Source organism: Amblyomma americanum, chromosome 7 (genome assembly GCF_052857255.1).
Source record: "Amblyomma americanum isolate KBUSLIRL-KWMA chromosome 7, ASM5285725v1, whole genome shotgun sequence".
Taxonomy (NCBI): domain Eukaryota; kingdom Metazoa; phylum Arthropoda; class Arachnida; order Ixodida; family Ixodidae; genus Amblyomma; species Amblyomma americanum.
In genome coordinates this window covers 64,895,011-64,914,737 of record NC_135503.1, presented here as the reverse complement: position 1 = coordinate 64,914,737, position 19,727 = coordinate 64,895,011, and the positions used below count along the sequence as shown (strand labels likewise).

Below are 19,727 nucleotides of genomic sequence, written 5' to 3'. Positions count from 1 at the left end.
TGTGTGTGTGTGTGTGTGTGTGTGTGTGTGTGTGTGTGTGTGTGTGTGTGTCTTTTGCGCGCGCGAGAGGGTAGGAGACATTGCAAGGCTAGAAAACCCGACAAAAGTGCACAACCCAAAAAGGATAGTAGTCATGAAGCACTTAAAATTAGATAATCGAAACTGCATGCCAACAAACGTAATTGAGTGGCGGTATAAAAATACAACTGCGAGATAATCAGGTACACCGTTGAGAATTACACGGCATGATAATAAATTAAAATAACAATAAAGTGCGGCTGAGTAATTCATTATAGATATTCAAAAAGACAAAGGAAGCTAGCTTAAAATCGGTAATTTCACATCTGATTACTGAAGTCGACCTCCTAATTGTTGTACTTCATCCTGAGCGGAGTGCTTTTGTTTCCGACAGTGGCGTTCTCACAGAATGCACCACGAAGAATTTCTACACAGAAAGGATCGAGTATCACTCAACCCCAGCTCACCATAAGGTGAGTGCGATGCCACGGGAAGAACTCGTCTAAGTACTTATTTATACCGTGCGTGACAGACCCATAATTATGTTATCCTTTGAATGCAATATTACCACTCGTTTGGCGAGTTTTTCATTTTTTTCTCTTGTTGCGAAATGATCGTTCAGCGTTCTAAGTGCTTTCTTCTCGTTATAGTGATTGCATTGCTACTAAGTTTCAGAACCGCTATTTCGATTGCAAGCTTGTCGTTTTTTATGTGATACAACTGTAAGAAATTTTCAATTTTTTATTACGTTTTCGACTTTCGTACAGTGTTATAGCGTGCCTTTATTTCTCACTTCGGCGAACCTTTTCACCTCTCCTAACAATGGCTCGGAGAACGACACGTAATTAACATATATATGCGAAGATAGAAGGATCGATACTCTTACAGGCCACTAACTTCGATTACACCCTATCTAACGCACGCAACGGGTCAGCTAAACGGAAAATGCAGCCCTGGCCCTGTATCCTCCATCTTCTGGGTTTGATTTTTAGCGTGCAAGGGAGGTGGGGGACCTACGACACCTCGGAAGCCGAGGAAAAAGCACCCATTCGACGGCACTCCACGCTTTTCGAGCACATTTATGGCGTGAGAGTGATGGTTGCCCACATCTTCAAGGATATTTATTTATTTGAAAATAATCCAGGCCACCATTCATGGCCCATACAGCGGGACTATAGAAGTCATATAAACAAAGAATGGCTCAAGAAACGGCAGTTCACGAAGTTTCAATTAATAATACTAAAACATGTACAATACTTAGCCACTCTAAAAAATACTTTTCAAGAGCTTTTCAAGGAGCCTTTTCCACTAGAAGAGTAGAAAAGGCCCCTGAAAGAGAATTCCAATCGGAAATGGTGCGCAGGAAAAAACTGCTTGAATACCTCAGTGCCCGCTAAAATTAATATGGCCTAAAGACCACTACCATAGATACACTGTGCCTTGCAGTCTTAAGATCATGCACGTTAAATAATGAGGACATAAGACAGTTCGTACGGTATTCATTAAGGTAATGATCAGTATCAGGCTTCAGTTAACCGAAAGAGCAGGCGGGCTTTCGGTGAAGCTACTCGACGAAACGCCATTATCATCACATCAATTAGGCAATATAGGGGTGCTCAGGATATAACCAGGCTCTATATATAGCCTTCATAAGTTACGAGAAAGAATGCATTTTAGTTAGTAAATGCCATCATTCATGCAGGCGTTGCGTAGCCGGGGTCCAGAAGAGGGGTATATTAAGCTACTCCGAAAAATCTGCAGCTGCTCCGCAGTGATCATATTCCTTCACAGAGAACAGGATAAAATACCACGCATGAAGGGTGCCTGGCAACGATACAGTCCTCTTCAGTGGTATTCACCGCGTGTTTACAGAAGGTATTTAGTAAAGTGGGTTGAGAAGAGTTGGTGATAAAAGATAATGGAAAACACCTCATCACACGCCAATGTGCTCGTCAATTTTGTCTTGTCTTGTAACTCAGAAGTCAATTTACAAATCACCATCAATAATCCAGGCAGGCAAATCAAAACGGCGGGTATAAAAAAATATGAAGAAATGCAAAGTTCGTGAGTTCGGGAATATTAATAATAATAATTGTTTTTATGGGGAAAGGAAATGGCGCAGTATCTCTCGTATATCGTTGGACACCTGAACCACGCCGTAAGGGAAGGCATAAAGCAGGGAGTGAACGACACTTTACTCTAGGCCGCGAAGGACTAGAAGTGGTAAAAGAAGACGTAATCTTTGCGGAGGCAATTACCGCATATCCTAACCATGATATTGAAATATCAATGCTAATTAAAATGGGCTGGAGTGAATTGGACAGGCGCTCTAAGGTTGATGAATAGCAGTTATCCATAGCAGTTAGCTGTGTCATAACAGTACTAACCTCTGCAGCTGAAGCGTTGGTGCTGAAAAACTGTTTAAAACTTTAAATGACAAAACAGGTAGCTATTGGTAGAAACATTGACCGCTGTAAATTTAACAGACACTAATAGAGCAAAATGGGTTGAGTAACAAGGGCCAGCTGACGATATCCAGGTTAAAATCAAGATGAAGAAGTGGGCATGAGCAGGGCATATAATTAGAAGGGTATATAAGCGTTGGTCTCTTAAGGTGACGAAGTGAATGGCAAGAGAAGGCAAGCGTAGGAAGCGATGGCACGCAGTCAGGTTGGGGGATGAGATTAGTGTGTTTGTGGGGATAAGATGGCTGCATCTGCCACAGGACAAAGCTACTCGGAGTGGTATGGGATTGGCATTTGTCATCAAGCGGAAGTAGTTAGGCTGATGGCGATGATGAAATAAACCTCCCTTCAGCTTGTAACTGAATATAGTATTAACAAAATAATGTTAATAGAATCTTGGAAGACTGCCCAGCCCTTTTTTCCCTAAGCTGCCATGCAGAACACAATGCGTCGCACACATGCGACGGCTTGTAAGAGGGGAAAGAAAACATGAGGTATCGGTAGTTTGTTCGTTACTAACTAAAATAATAGTTATCGCTTTCCGACGTTCAGAAGAACAGAAAGGGGCTTGAGCACGGTCCATATGAAATGCTTTACACGTGCGGGCACAGAGATTTCAGCGAAGCACCAGTGCACACAATGCCTATTGTAGAAAACTGAGCTAAGACTTCTGAAAGCCCAAAGAAAAATGTGTAAAAGCATTGCCTGCTCTTGCTCAGATATACGCTCAAGTTAAGACAAAATTGTATGCATTTGACTTAGGCGACAATGGGAGGAAACCTGTTTGGCTAAGAACAGCGCACAAACGCTGGCGCAAGTGGCTATAGACAAAAAAGAGCAAAAAGTGAGGTTGGAAAGTCAGGAGCTACGGAATGCTTTTTATGAACTTTTTTAAGTACTTACTTCGAACATTTCGTACCTGTGATACTTCCTCAGGTGCCGAGCTTATAAGACAAAATAAAAAAATGATACAAAAAACAATGCCTGTTTACGATATTTATGTTGCATTCATAGAGATATTGTAGATTCTGGATGTTAGCCTAAACAGGTTTGATGTGGACAATGAAAAACCGAAACCTCTTTCCAAATAAACATGAACAATGGAAGTAATTTTTTGCCTGTGACACGTGACTAAAAAAGGACGCTGGGATTGAATACCAGAGCACTATATATACTTGATCTCGCGCACTGCTGAAATTAGAGCCGCTCGCCCAGTTATCTTTCAAGAAGAGGCGAAGCGGGCTTTTCCACCATGAGCGGAAAGGCTCTGGCGGTAATCTTCTGCGTTCTCTGCAGCGGTGAGTGTTTTACCTAGTGCAAAACCTTGCAGCGTTTTTTTTTTCTGGTAACAGAAACCACGCATAAAAGCATAGAACTGGTGTCGCTTCGCTTAAAGGGGGAACGTAGAACAAAACGCGCAATCAACAATAACAGTGTTTGTACTAGCTGTATTAAGTATAACTGCATGGTATTCCTTAGAATACTTGCGTACTGAACGAAATGCGTTGGTACCAGATCGCTTAGTATGCTGGTCGTGCCGCTTGCTATGCATAAATATTAATGCATATTGCGTGTAATTGAAGACAAATTCTGATTTATTTCAGCTTTCTCGGCGAGAGTTGCTGCGCTAGGGCAATCCCAGGAGCATGTCTCACTCTCCTTAACCGAACCGGCGGTGACAGTCGCAAGGGTCACTCCTGAGGTGGTCACCACAGGTACAACCGTTACCACAGGCACTACCGGCCCTGCAGTGGTAGAAACGGTCACCGGAGGCGGAACTGTCGGCTCAAGCGTGGTCGGAGGAGTTGCAGCAATTGGAACTCCATGGGGACCAGCAGGCTTCTCTACCGGTTACTTCCCCGGGTCATGGCACAATGGCCGTTTTCCGTACTTCAACAGATATCCTGGTAGTTTTGGTTCCTGGGGTCCTTATGGTGGCTCCCCTGGGTCTTATCTAGGCTACCCAGGAAGCTACTACGATCCAAACGGCCTATCAGGCCTGTATGGAGGATACCCGAGCTTGTTGACAGGCTATCCCGGCTACAGCCTCTCGGGCCTGTATGGAGGGTATCCAGGTTATGGCGGTTACTTTGGTCGTACTTCAGCTCTCGGTCTATCTAGTCCATGGGGATACAGAGGTGCACAAGGTTTTCTTGGATATCCAGGGTCACTCCTCGGGGGTTACCCAGGGCTATCTGGACTTTATGGACCCTATGGGTCCCTAGGATCTCTATCAACACTTTACGGAGGTTATCCGGGCTACGGACGCTTGTCTGGTCTTTTCGGAGGTTACCCTAGCTTCGGAGGACTCTCGAGCTTGTATGGTGGCTACCCAGGGGCTTTCGGTGGGCTTAACGGACTTGGAGGGCCACTAGGAGTTCTAGGCCGCTATCCTGGACTTTCTGGGCTTTATGGACGCTATGGAACCTTAGGATCTCTCTCAACTCTTTACGGAGGTTACCCTGGTTATGGGAGTTTGTCCAGTTTTTACGGAGGCTACCCTGGCTTTGGAGGACTCTCGAGCTTGTACGGAGGCTACCCAGGTCTTCTGGGCGGACTCAGTGGTCTTGGAGGCCACCTAGGACTTCTTGGCCGCTACCCAGGAATATCTGGTGTTTATGGACGCTATGGTGCCCTAGGGTCTCTCTCAACTCTTTATGGAGGTTACCCTGGATATGGAAGGTTGACTGGTCTTCTCGGAGGCTACCCTGGCTTGGGAGGACTGTCGAGCTTGTATGGAGGCTATCCAGGACTTCTAGGCGGGCTTAGCGGGCTTGGTGGGCCACTAGGACTTCTTGGCCGCTACCCAGGACTGTCAGGACTTTATGGCAGCTATGGCGCCCTAGGATCTCTCTCAACACTTTATGGAAGTTACCCTGGCTATGGAAGTTTGCCCGGCGTCCTCGGAGCATACAATGGCTTGACAGGAGTCTCGAGCTTGTACAGAGGCTACCCGGGAGTGTTGGGCGGGCTTAGCGGACTTGGAGGGCCGCTAGATCATCTTGGCGCCTATCCAGGACTCTATGGTGGCCTCAGATCTCTCTCAACTCTTTACGGAGGTTTTCCTGGCTATAGAAGCTTGTCTGGTCTTTACAGGGGCTTCCCTGGCTTGGGAGGACTGTCGAGCTTGTACGGAGGCTACCCAGGCGCTTTAGGAGGGCTTGGCGGACTTGGAGGGCCACTTGGGCTTCTTGGCCGCTATCCAGGTCTCTCTGGTCTTTATGGACGCTATGGAACCTTAGGATCTCTCTCAGCTCTTTACGGAGGTTACCCTGGTTATGGAAGTTTGTCTGGTCTTTATGGAGGCTACAATGGCTTGGGAGGACTCTCGAGCCTGTACGGAGGCTACCCAGGTGCTTTGGGTGGGCTTAGCGGACTCGGAGGACCACTAGGACTTCTTGGCAGCTATCCAGGACTCTCTGGAATTTACGGACGCTATGGGGCCCTAGGATCTCTCTCAACGCTTCACGGCTACCCTGGTTATGGAAGCTTGTCTGGTCTTTACGGAGGCTACTATGGCTTGGGAGGACTCTCGAGCCTGTACGGAGGATACCCAGGTGCTTTGGGTGGGCTTAGTGGGCTTGGAGGGCCACTAGGACTTCTTGGCCGCTATCCGGGTCTCTCTGGTATTTACGGACGTTATGGTGCCCTAGGATCTCTCTCAACGCTTTACGGTTACCCTGGCTATGGAAGGTTGACTGGTCTTCTCGGAGGCTACCCCGGCTTGGGAGGACTGTCGAGCTTGTACGGAGGCTACCCAGGTGCTTTGGGTGGGCTTAGCGGACTTCGAGGACCACTAGGACTTCTTGGCAGCTATCCAGGACTCTCTGGAATTTACGGACGCTATGGGGCCCTAGGATCTCTCTCAACGCTTTACGGTTACCCTGGTTATGGAAGCTTGTCTGGTCTTTACGGAGGCTACTATGGCTTGGGAGGACTTTCGAGCCTGTACGGAGGCTACCCAGGTGCTTTGGGTGGGCTTAGTGGACTTGGAGGGCCACTAGGACTTCTTGGCCGCTATCCAGGTCTCTCTGGGCTTTATGGACGCTATGGTACCCTAGGATCTCTCTCAACTCTTTACGGAGGTTACCCTGGATATGGAAGGTTGACTGGTCTTCTCGGAGGCTACCCCGGCTTGGGAGGACTGTCGAGCTTGTACGGAGGCTACCCAGGTGCTTTGGGTGGGCTTAGCGGACTTCGAGGACCACTAGGACTTCTTGGCCGCTATCCGGGTCTCTCTGGAATTTACGGACGCTATGGGGCCCTAGGATCTCTCTCAACGCTTTACGGCTACCCTGGTTATGGAAGCTTGTCTGGTCTTTACGGAGGCTACTATGGCTTGGGAGGACTTTCGAGCCTGTACGGAGGCTACCCAGGTGCTTTGGGTGGGCTTAGTGGACTTGGAGGGCCACTAGGACTTCTTGGCCGCTATCCAGGCCTCTCTGGGCTTTATGGACGCTATGGTACCCTAGGATCTCTCTCAACTCTTTACGGAGGGTACCCTGGATATGGAAGGTTGCCTGGTCTTCTCGGAGGCTACCCCGGCTTGGGAGGACTGTCGAGCTTGTACGGAGGCTACCCAGGAGCTTTAGGAGAGCTTAGCGGACTTGGAGGTCCACTAGGACTTCTTGGCCGCTATCCAGGGCTCTCTGGGCTTTATGGACGCTATGGTACCCTAGGATCGCTCTCAACGCTTTACGGTGGTTATCCTGGCTTCGGCTCATTTGGTCATTTGGGCACGTACGGCAGCACTCTTGGCTACTCTGGACCTTTCGGCAGCAGGCTAGGTCCTTTTGGAAATTACGGCGTCTCAGGTCTCTATGGAAGCGGATATGGCCCGTTTGGATACTTGGGCCCGTACGGCACCACTCTTGGCTATTCTGGACTGTATGGTAGCAGACTAGGTCCTTTTGGAACATACGGCACCTCAGGTCTGTATGGAAGCGGATATGGTCCATTTGGACACTTGGGCCCATACGGCAGCACGTTTGGCTACTCTGGACTGTTCGGCAGCAGGCTTGGTCCTTTTGGGGCATACGGCGTATCAGGTCTCTATGGAGGCGGATATGGCCCTTATGGGCACTTCGGCCCGTACGGCAGCACCCTTGGCTACTCTGGACTCTACGGTAGCAGGCTTGGTCCTTTCGGTACATTCCGCACCTCAGGTCTCTACGGAAATGGATATGGTCCGTATGGATACCTGGGTCCTTATGGCAGCACCTTTGGTTTCCCTGGAGTTTACGGTAACAGGCCCGGTCCTTGGGGATCATTCGGGTACGGCAGCCCATTGGGCGGCTACTTCGGTCCCCAGGGTCCTTTTGGCCATACCTACGGACCTTTCGTTCAGCCTGGTCCCTTCGGAACAGCAACCGCTACTTATGGTCACACCAGCGGAGGAGCAGTCCCACTTCCTGGCGGCGGTGTGGGCACGCATGCCACGGACACCGAGGTTAGCCACACAGTCGTTCCCACTGAAGTGGGACCTGCCGTGACCGACACAACTGTCACTAAAGTTGAACGAACAAGCACAAATGAAGCACCACTTCCATCGACTCTACCTTCCCTTCCCACAACTGTGGTAACCAATTCGAAGATGGGGTAAGTAGTTCTTAGTCTATTCATTCTGTTGGGAGAAATGTAAGAAAGGTGTTAAAGAGCGCTAGATCGACTAAATTCTTTCTGTGATATCGCTTTGCAGCGGTACATATTTGTTTTAGATTCTTAGGCACCTAGCGCAAGAGCTATATTAGGTGTAAAATTAAGATTGAACGACAGTGTCGCTGGGAAAGTCCTATAAGTGTAATAATCGCATTGCCCTAAAGTTATGTGAGAAGGGGCGCACTAAATTTGCTGAGTTATGATCGGTGCTCTGGCAATGATCTAAAAGGAATTTCGTTCTCTTCGCAGTCTGAAGACGATCGCTGGGTAACAACCTATAACGGCATCATAATTGTCACCACTAGGTAAGCCATTTTTTAGCTGTTTCTATAGTTTGAAACTTTGTTGCAAGCGCAAGACAACCTTTCGCGCAGAATTTATTGATGGTGAACCTGAACCTCCCCTCGAAACCAGGCCCTCCTTTGAAATGCAAGTAAATAAAAACAAATAGACTCTCCGTTAGTTTGCTTTTTAAACGTCAGTTGTTCATTATATTGAAATGTTTGGCCATCCGCGCTTTAGAAACGTTACCAGTGCTTTTGGCCAGGTAATCCACTACCTGTTATTAACAAAACTTGGTTTAGCAGTGTCCACCGCGCCCTTGCAGATGTTACCAGAAAATGCTTGTCCAGATGAAACTATAGGGTTAAAATAGGCAGCTGTGGTACTATTATCCAGGAAGAACTTATAGCAGTTTGGGCTCCGGATTGGTTTAAATTTACCCCGTCACTATTTATCGTGCCCATGAGTGACTTGGAATCTTCCATATTTAAAGCTTCCAGTTTTCATTATGCAGAAGACAACCCCGTTTCTTATCAAGCACAGAGATTACGAGAGGATAATTGACTCACCACACGAAAATATTTGTCGGTCGATCTCATGGTTCAAAAGCAATGATATATGTTGGTAATAAAATGACCAAAATCATATGGCACAGAAATCCCTTAAAATTGTTTTCATCTGCAAATATGGATTAATATAGCATTCCTTCTTGTCACTGCAAGCCAGTATATTACGTCGACGCAAGTACACCGAAGTGATCTCCACATCACTTCTTCATAGGACACGTCCTTAGCCGACCGCTAGGAGCCTTTAAGGGCTTTTGTAACTTTACTGTAGCTTAAAAAACTCTAGCCCGGGCGCAAGTAAACAGCTGCAATAAATGTATTGTCCACTCTGTTTTGTGATAAAAGCTCCCACTCACAAGTTTCGCTTTGGAGTTTCGATTTCGTCGACCTTTTTATTCACTGCGTTTAAAGACGGTGGTCTTGAAACATTTTTCAAATGTAAAGTTCAAGACAACCTATGTTTCTTCCTGCGTCTAGCGTAGCCAGCGTGTTTTATTTATGGTTTATGGGCAAGTTTGACGTTCCAAAGAGACTCTGGCTATAAGGAATGCCGTTGTGGAGGGCTCCGCATACTTTCGACTACCGGTGGTTCTTTAACTTGCACTGACATCAAACAGTACACGGGCCTCGAGCATTTCGCCGTCATCAGAATGCGACTGCCTCTGCCGGGATCGAACCTGCGGTTTTCGGGTCAGCAGCTCAGCATAATAACTACTCCGCCTCCGCGGCGGGGGGAGGGGGGAGGGGGGTTATCGCCGCAAAGTGCGATATCAGATTTGGGAGAGCAGCCGTCGCGCCTGCATGCCTGTTTCGTTTAATAAGCTTCCGGGCAAAATGTTCGGGTTTACTTCGCTTAGTGCCCTAAAGCGACTGTTAAATTCTTTTTAGAGCTTATTAAATTTGTTTCCAGTCACCTGAACACATAGCACAATTTGACGCCTTTTATTAATTATATTTTTAATCCCCTCGATCAGTTCTTATATAGCGTTTAGGTGAATTTAGAACTTTCGCAGCAAGTGGTTTTGCTCTTTATTTAAAGCGCGTAATAAACGTGCCAGGTAATTGCTAGCAACGCTCTTCCTAGTCGCGGAAGCTCTTTTAGGCTTTGTCTGTTCTGCAATAATTTGGAGTTTTCTCTGTGGTGCCACAAGAAAATTTTTTTATACTTTTCGTTCTTACTGTTGACTTACATAACTTCAGTTGTGTGCAATTATTTTTGTCGTTTAGTGACATCCATCCTAGTTCTTCTATTACATTATTAAAATCCGATGTTTCGTGCTTTTTCTTTTTCACAGATGTTGAACTCAAGATATTGTTGAATATAAAAAACTACCATTGGAAGATGCGACGGTGCCTTTTGAAGCACGAAAAGGAATAAAGGCTACTTGTGCTTAAAAATAAATTGCTGCTAAAGCAGACAATACATGCAAACGTGGCGATTCACTTCACATCCTATAATTATTAATGCATCACAAGCGTCTGCATATTCGCTCTGGCTGGCGCGTGTATTTTGCATTTTTGGTCATCCGATTGCTCCCCGAAAGAAAAGTATCCTTGAATATCACAAATGTGTTTGTGCCTGTAATGCCTAAGTGTAATAATCATAAGAGTTAAAACAAAGAACGTTCTCCGCATCCTTAAATATTTAAGCGACATATGGCGGCCCTTGTATTCCACAAAGGAATGTTATCACAACCAGCATAGACATATCTATATAAATAAATTTTTAAACGAACCTCCCGTTGCGTCAAGCCAAGAATACCTGGACAAGTACTTCTAGCTTGGGTCGATGCTACCGCCTGCTGTGCAGATCAAAAGTTACGAATAAAATTTAAAACGTTAGCTACATCTCTTTGCTTTTCCACGGTCGTCAAAAGCTGTGGCGAGCGCAAGAATCATCTACAGCGCACAGTACATCATGCTCGAGGAGGATCTCACTGCACTGTGTAGTTTTCTCAGAATTACGAATGAAAACATTCCCATTCACCAGTGTTCACGGCCGGCGGCCAATAGATCGAGCCAATTATTGATATCCAGGAAAGTTGGGCATCTTTTTCTGGCAGTCCAAGCAGTAGCGAAAACACCCATCAACGAACGATAATTAATAAGTGTCAGATTGAAGCTAAACACTGCTTTTCAGGAAAAGACAGATTGGAGAGAAAGTTGATGTAATTATACGACCGATTACTCCTTCCCGCAGTATTAACAGCATGGCGGAGGCTGCAGTTTTTGATTAAAAAACTGCCGCAGATACAAGCCGGAAATGACGTACCGGAACTATTAGCTTAGCGCGCTGTAGCAGTGCAGGATTACATCCAGCTTTGTAATGAGCCACAGTTGCAATAGCAGTCAGAATACGTGTGTTTTCATGCATAAGTTGGAGAGAAAAAAAAATATAAAAATGGAATATAACACTCTCAAATTGATGCTTTTAAACCTATTATGGGGATTACAAAGCAGAGAATGCTCGAGGTTTGGACAGAGAACGTCGATCTAAACAGGATTTTAAATGAATGACTGGATCTTGATAGGCAGCGCTTTACGATTCCGTTAAATTGACACACAATGTTTCTGCCGTGTTGATAAGAGTTGGATGTGCAGACTGCACACTGGCCCAACAATCAGGTGATGCCGTTTCAGTCTTGGAGCAACACTTCCTTCGCATGTATTGGCAATCTAAGGTCTTAACTCTTTTTTGTACTAAATAATGACGGTTCTGTGTCTTTAACGTCATTAATTTCCAGAAAGTATGGTGTGACGCACTTCAGCATAACTAACTTCATTTTACGGTAACAGCTGCTGGAGGCAGTTTCTATGTCGTTGTATGTTGGAACCGATAAATAGTGGAGTCAACTTGGTATCAAACAAAATGTGGAATAAACTTGACTTGCGAAGGACATGTGGGCCGATGTGCGGGCGCTTGCTTGAATGTTCTGTCTTCGTTTGTTTATATATTTAGCTGGTTTACATCTTCACATGCTCCAAGTGGGCGCGGACATGCTTGTTAACATGGAGCGACGTAAACGGGATCACTAAAGCTACTGTCGTCACTTCGTTTCGGGGCGGGGCGAGAAGTACGGAGGTTTTTTTCCGCTGGGACCTCCCCACTGTGTGTGTGTGGGGGGGGGGGGGGGTGCACTTATAGTGTCCGAGCTCGTCTGGGCGTCCTCGTTGATAGCAATTCATTGTGAAACACAGTTCCCACTTCTCGCAGAATTTTGTATGTTTTAGGAAGAGCACGTGGAGAGGAGCTCAAATATAAATGCATTTCATATCTATTCATCCTCTGTTGAAACCATTAAATTATTCTGGTATGTTCGCTATGAATAAGGAGAGAACAGAACACTCTTATTCGCGTTTTGGAACATTGCGGTATGCACTGGGTGTACACTGCTCTTCAAGAGCCTTAGATGCAGCTTCAACCTTGACCCTAATCACATTGGAGTAGGACGAAAAACGTAACAGAATGTGGTTGCCAGCATTGTTTGCCCGTACGTCATGGCCCACATCCTGCACTATTTCTTAAGTGTCTCAGAAACTGCATGTTGAAATCCGTTGCTTCTTCATAAGGATACCCAATTAAAATTCAAAGTATCAACAAGTGCCCCCAAAATTCAAAATAAGCTTGGGGGACACATAAGCTCAATTTTAATCTGAATTTTTATTTCAATCCTTTCTTGTCCTCACGTACTCAAGCCTGTTTCCCTTTTATTTTTAGTATTTATACATGAGACCCTGCTTGAGATGCCTCTTAAGTGGATGGACATTAACAAGTCCTAATGATGCTGCGAACTGTTTTTATTGCGAAAAAATTATCGTACATCACAATTGTTCTACGCGTTTGGTGAAAACAAGACTGCAGTCCAAATATGGTTGTCTTAATTATGTCCGAGCTTAATTCTGCCCCCGTTAGAATTGCTCTCAAGTAAAGAATCCGAGCTCATCTGGGCATCCTGGCTGATTGCAATTATTTGTCACACACAGTTACCACTTCTCGCAAACTTTTGTATGTTTTAGGAAGAGCTCACGGAGAGGAGCTCAAATGTAAATGCATTTCCTAGCTATCATCCTCTGTTGAAAATATTAAATTATATTATTCTGGTATTACTCAAACCTCTTATTATTTTGTTCAGTGCTTTACGAATTTGTGAGAGTTAACCGCAAATAATTGTTTGGCATACAAGAACGAGGCTTTTATATTTTTCTCTATTTCAGTCAGAAGTAACAACGAGAGTTCTGTCGAACACACCGTCTACATCCTTACAGAAGTCGAGAGTAATCAATATATGGGGCAAAAAGTCTCGTAGGAATAATTAAAAGATGACTTTCATTCACAGGTAACTCGGCTCTTAAGTTTAGGCAAATAGTGTTTTTTCTTACCGTGTTTTTTTATATTATCTTAAGAAGTAGCAAAACGCAGAAACTAGCAGCGATTCGACTAAATGCTATTTTCAAGAAGTTGAACGCCGCCTCTTTTGCCTTAAATATTGCTTTTCATGACCAGTACCTCCAAACGGTCAGTGCAAACAACAACCATGCGATTGTTTGCACTGTTGAGAATTGGGCCGGAAATGTGCTAATCACTCCCGCTGAAACTTCCGCTTTTCCTTGCAATGTACTTCCGGTTGTACTTTGTGTGGTGCTGACCCTCTGGACAGGTTTTTTGCGCAGCTTCAGGTGGCTTGTCTCTGGATCACTGCAAGGAACGCATGTGCATGCGTGAGATATGTGGTACCCACAGGCGCTTGTGCACTTACGTTCACCTAGACACACATGATCCAGAAAATTCCGCGTTATGTACAACTACTTTTCATACACTCCCCTTTAAGATTTGCTAGGTTACCCGGAAATTACTCGATGAGCCTGTTTTCGGCTGGAATAGGAGCGTATTAATTTTATTGCATTGCATTGCATTGATTGCATTGTTTTTATACTATTTACATTTTCTGGGTGTTGTTATTTGTTTTACTCTGGAGGAAATTTTTTCTGTAATATCTATTTTCACTGTATTCTATTTCATTGTTTCTCCTAATAAACCCACTCCCCTCTGTAATGCCTTTGACCCTGAGGGTACAATAAATAGATGAATAAATAAATATTTGCACACAGGCGTTCCTGTACGCTGCACAAGACATAATGATGAAGTTAATTTCGTACAAAGGTCCGGTGCAAAATACGCATCACTGGTATGCATGCGAAGGCTTAACTGCCATTTGGGATTCCTCTGAGAAAAAAAAAACGGAGTTTTTACTCAGGTTATGTGCATGCGGTGTTCTCGCGAAAGCTTCTGTAGCCTACCTGGAACATATACACGGCTGAAGGGTACGTAAAAACATTGGTAATTCCTTGGTCATGTATTTTCTAAATTTTGATTGGTCCGATATTTTAGTGCAGTGCATATTTTGGGCATATGATATTTCGTAGTTTAAAATGAATTGCTAATTTGATTACAAATCCACCTCATGAAAGATATGTCAACGCTTCATAAGTAGCGCGTAAGACTGAAATAGAGCTAAATCTCACTGTAGCCTCAGCCGGCAACTCACCTCTTCATGAGAATACGCTTCCAGATCATACAGAGATCATGCTTCGGCCCATCTTTTCGACTTGTGTTTCCCGGCGCGATGTTTATATACGCTGGGTCAAACGACGAGTATCTCGGCCATGGTTGTTTGGTTCCTGGTATCATAGGTCGGCTGCACAGGAATCCAATAATTCCGTTTACAAGAGTATTACGCAAGAATTTATTGCATCAAGCATATTATGTTTCTTTTCGGCTAGTAATTCGACATTAGCATCTTCCCAAACGCAGTAATACGTCTACAAAGGAAAGGTTCTTGGCAAGAAAGGAAACAAACTTCGCAATATAAAAAAATTTGTCTTGGTCCAAGGATCTCGATGAATCCTTCCTGGTCCCCTGCTGTGCCATAGAAACTGGGCCTCGTCTTTGGTCTCTACAGCCGAGCGCTAACCAATGAACCACCACAAAGAGCCGCCTTGTAAAAAACTCGTTTTCGAATTATTCTGGCTGCATCACTGCAAGTGATGACGTATATTACACATATTCAGTTACCTTTTTACTTTGTTTCAAACCACTCGGTTACTACGAGCTGGGTTTTCATGTAGCCAACATAATCATATTTCACCGAAATGTAGGCACATGAACTGCGTCGTTCATAAGACAAAATTAATTATACCTGGTTAAAATATAGTGAACTGTCAGTTATTCAAACTTAAACAGACCGAAAATTTGTTCGAAATTTGCCGAGCTTAATCGTGCGAGTCTTTTTAACGTTTTAAACGCTGCGCTATGAAGCAACGTTAGAAAGGCGAAAATTGCTATTGATAATTCAGACATTCTTTCCAAAATAAGTGTTAACAAAATTGTGGCCAGTATTGGAATGACTAAGCAGATTTTCTTCTAGTTTTCACTTTTGAAATATTGGCTCTTTCCACATACCGAATGTTAATGCCGTATGAAACAGCTTTCGTGGTCTGTGCAGTGAAAATTTGTTTCTTTTTGCTATCTGAAGACGAGCTTATAGCTGCCTGCATTTGCAAGATTATACAGAAGACCGCTATACTTCAATAGTGTTTTGTTTCAACGTGCGAGCTGTCACATTCAGCGCTTCAGAGGCCGTCGTAGGCGGGAAAGCCTTTCTTAAGCAGTGGCTTCTACAGCATTGCTATAATACGCACGCCCCGCGGCGAGTCACATGTAGCTCCGATCTCTGATCACGTGGCTCCCTCTGCATGTGCTCGCTCTGTTTTCGCTGTCTTCAGGTTGGGTGCGCTCTACCTGTGCGGGCTGGAGGGGGGGGGGGGGGGTGGTAGGTGCGTGACCAAACTCTGCTTGCAACCTGCCGCTAGCTTCGTGAAATCTTGGCCGCCTTTGAGTGAGACGCCTGGTCATGAAGCGCCCCAAGCAATACGAAACACCTCTCAGACGCCACACGTCGCCGGGGGGTGAGAGCCCGAAGACATGCGGCGGGTACAACACACGTAGCATGCGCTTAGAGCACGGCGCATGAACGCGCTGCCGGCTAACACCTGCAGACCTGCCATATTTAATCGACAAAATGGGACAGTATTTACGACAACTGGAGTCATGCGGGAGACTGTAATAAAGAGTATCGCCTGTCTTTGAATTTTGCTTCTGCTAATTGCCAATGTTCCAGAAACGAACATTCGCTTAAACCTCAGTGCCAGTAAAGGACATCAAGGTATTCTTCATCCACAAAATCGCGAACTCTGTGTTACGCTTACTTCAAGATTTTTTTTTTCATTGAAATGATTCGACAGCAAATAGGCTGTGACAAGGCCTAAAATATGTCTGTTTACCACTAATAATTCAAATTCTTTAAATAAGTTGATGGTAAATATTAAAGTTGAGAAGCTTATCACAATCATCAGTCAATATGCGAAAATACAAATTCCGAAGAAGGGTGTATTTTGAAGGGGAACCAATACTCGAGTTTCATATGTTCCAGTTCTGGAACATTGGTACGTAAATGATTAATATACTAGATCAAGAGGGGTCAAGTGCATTAGAGGAAATCCGAGTTTGCAACTCACTGAGTTACACATGACGAGAGTCCCGCATATCCATTTAGTTTTGAGGAAATCATAAAGAAACATAATTACAATAAAGTTTTAATCTGAAAGCACTTTCAAACCCTAATGTTTGCTTTCTACAGACCGCAAACTGAGCTCATTCGAAGAGAAATAGACCGCAACAGTGGGAGGGAGAGAACAGCACTTGTTCAAAACCGAGCGAAATCTAATAGTGCTGCCTCGCTAGTGAATTGTGTAGCTTTACTATCGAATCGAATACGAATAGTGGAGCGAAAAACCGGATCGAACTGAAATCTATAGTGACAAAGCGGAATGGAAAACGTATAGAATATTTTTACAAATATTCTCAACTTGTGGGAATATGCGTTTGTAATAAATAATCGGGCCAAGCTGTGAAGCGCAACGCCACTACTTTGTTACTACGCTATTACTTGTTATTTGTTACGGCGCTATGATGCAGTTATAGCTATACCTGTCAGAAGACATAAAACCGCTCACAGCTACATGATATGCAACATTAAAATATTATGTTAACGCTATAGACCTCATGCCACACGAATAGGAATATTCTCAGTTGCTACTGAGGATGGCAACGAATAAACTAGCACGCCATCTCAGTAGAAGAGAGGGGTGAGGGCCACGTATCAGCCATGGCCTCTGAGATCAGGTATACAGCACGGCCAGCTAGGCCTGCATGAGTACTGCGGCTCCGCCTGATCTTGGACGTCACGTATGAGCATTACGAACGCCACCACGCGAATAGACCGCGTCAAGGGGCTAAGGTTTCTATATCTTATCGACCGAGCGCGGCAGCGACGGTGTTAAGTTGAAGCCTGCTTTTCAAACAGGCGCCAATAAAATGACCCTAGGGTGTGCACTATTCGCCCTTCATGCAGGGTTATTCGAAAACTATTCGAGAATACGGTAGAATATTCGATTTGTTTTTAAATAATTTTGAGCGTGATTCCTCCAGCGATTCGAATAGGTGATATTGGATTCTCTATTAAAATTCCCAATATTCGTGAATCCTTAAGCCATCCAGCTGGTTGTAAACTCACCCAGTCTTGACAAACTGTGCCACTGACGCCACCATTTCCTTCATGAAAGCCTTCTCCTGGCTTGTGTACTTGAGTCGCTTGAACAATTCGAAGTCCTTATTGTGAACGCCGGGAAGGAACCTGCTTTCGTCACCGTAGAACACAAGGGAACCCAGAGTAAAAGGAATGTCATCTCCATGCGTGACCTTAAACCACGAAGGCCAGAAGCTGAACGAAGGTCTGTAGTCGAACACGTATCTGAAGACAGGGATTTTCTGTTCGGATGCCGCATCTGCAAAGAACGTGGCGGGACACAGGAACAGACCATCTCCGAAAATATCGCCCAGAACGGGGATGACATTTTTCTCTCCGTGATCATACGACAAGTCCGAGAAGTAGGCTTTGGTGATTGTTTTCACGTCAGCCACAGGTATCCGAAAAGCTGTGCGAATCGCTCTCTCAATCGCCGATCGAGGATCAATTATTAGAAGGTCCTTGAAGCGTGGCAGCATCTTCATGACTCTATACAGGAACAAGGTGCCTTCGTTGTTCGTATTTCCTATCATGATCCCTTTATTCTTCATATTTTCTTTCCAAGTGCTGAGAAGAAACGGGTCCTCCGGTAGGTATTCGTCGCCATAAATTGGTCCGTAGGAATCCTTCGGGAAGTCGCTACCGTAGAGATGATCTATTAGGCGGTTCTTGTCTATTTCTCTTAAGCATTCCATAACGGGCCCCAGTTTCTGCTTACTCAAGTCTTGACACGTTAGATTTCTGCCCAGTTCAATAACTCTGTCTACCGAACCAGAATAAAATCGGGTCAGGATATTCATAGGGCTACCACTAAGCAGCATCATTCTCTTAAACAGTCCAAAAGATTGTGGCGATATGGCGTGGAACCCGGCGGCAGTTCCTCCGGCGCCGTGTCCGATCAGAGTTACCTCGGAGGGTTCGCCGCCAAAGTTTCGGATGTTGCGTTCGACCCACTTCAATGCAAGGTTCTGATCCCACAGGCCCCAGTTGCCGGAGACATCTTCGTTTCCAGCCGATAGAAAACCGAAAACGTTGAGACGATAGTTGAAGCTTACAAAGATAGTTTCACTCAAAGCCGCGAAGTTTCCGCCATCGTGAGTGAAGAGGCCTGAGTCGCCCCACTGAAAGCTGTCCCCGTGAAGGAAGACGATCACAGGCAGCTTAGTGTCACATACAGCATATTCGCACTCCGCTGCGGGCTTTCGAATGTTGAGATACAAGCAATCTTCCGAGTTACTGGCGTAGTCAAAGCTCACCTCGTCTGTGAGATAGTAGACGGTCTGAGGGCAAGGCTTCGGCTTCTTGTTCGCTGCAAGTGTTCCATTCCATGGCTTAGCGGGGACCGGTTTGCTGAAGCGAAGGGCGCCTATCGGGGTCTCTGCGTACGGGATCCCGAGATACATGTCCACTTCCTTGCCATCAATTGTCTCCCGCACTCCGGACACGAGACCAGATTCAGTTTTGATAACAGGCGATTCAAGGCTTGTGGAATCAGAAATGCTTATTACCAAGCACGCAGCGACAAGCCACAGGAAAAACGTGCGAAAGTCGCCCATGTTCGGGACCACAAGAACCTCGCTGGTCTGCTTTGACCTCGCTAATGCGAGCGCTACCCGGTGCGTTCGTAGGTGTATTCACTGTTACCCGCTCCGGCTGATCTCTCGCAAGTTATGACTCGAGCCAAGTTTTCCATATCTTGGGCATCAAGACAGTACGCAATGGCTGTGAAGGGCACCGCAGTACTCCGGCGGAGCAAGAGATCGGACTTTTGCCAGGCGAGCGCTACTTGCGGGATTGCTCGTTCTGACGAAAAGCGGAGTTCTTTTCTTGATACAAATAAATGGTTACTGGACCACACCTTTATGTACGACCAGATGAATGCGTTGGGCACATTCTATTGATGAACCAGAAAACAGTGCTAATCAATACCCCTGAAGGCTAACTGCTATCATCGAGCCAAATTTCTTGCTGGCTTAGCATGTGAGGATACAGTGACGCACTTCTACAACCGTGACAGCACGCCGCCAAGCCGGATCAGTTCTGGATTACGCTTTAGTCAAAGTTTTCTGCTATCTCGCGTTTGCTAAAATAAA

General features: G+C 45.4%; 2 protein-coding genes across 2 annotated transcripts; one reads left to right on the top strand and one right to left on the bottom strand.

Moving 5' to 3' along the window:
- Nucleotides 1-3,639: 3,639 nt before the first annotated feature.
- On the top strand, nucleotides 3,640-10,420 carry LOC144099249 (uncharacterized). Its single transcript, XM_077632422.1, has 4 exons — nucleotides 3,640-3,781; nucleotides 4,088-8,081; nucleotides 8,391-8,446; nucleotides 10,285-10,420. Exons 1-3 carry the CDS (start codon nucleotides 3,736-3,738, stop codon nucleotides 8,410-8,412), a joined length of 4,062 nt encoding a protein of 1,353 aa, XP_077488548.1. The 5' UTR covers nucleotides 3,640-3,735; the 3' UTR covers nucleotides 8,413-8,446; nucleotides 10,285-10,420.
- A 1,771-nt stretch (nucleotides 10,421-12,191) lies between these two features.
- LOC144099248 (acetylcholinesterase-like) lies at nucleotides 12,192-19,268 on the bottom strand. Its single transcript, XM_077632421.1, has 3 exons — nucleotides 17,623-19,268; nucleotides 14,536-14,685; nucleotides 12,192-13,685 (listed from the first exon to the last, which is right to left on the bottom strand). Exons 1-3 carry the CDS (start codon nucleotides 19,188-19,190, stop codon nucleotides 13,484-13,486), a joined length of 1,920 nt encoding a protein of 639 aa, XP_077488547.1. The 5' UTR covers nucleotides 19,191-19,268; the 3' UTR covers nucleotides 12,192-13,483.
- Between the last annotated feature and the right edge of the window lie 459 nt (nucleotides 19,269-19,727).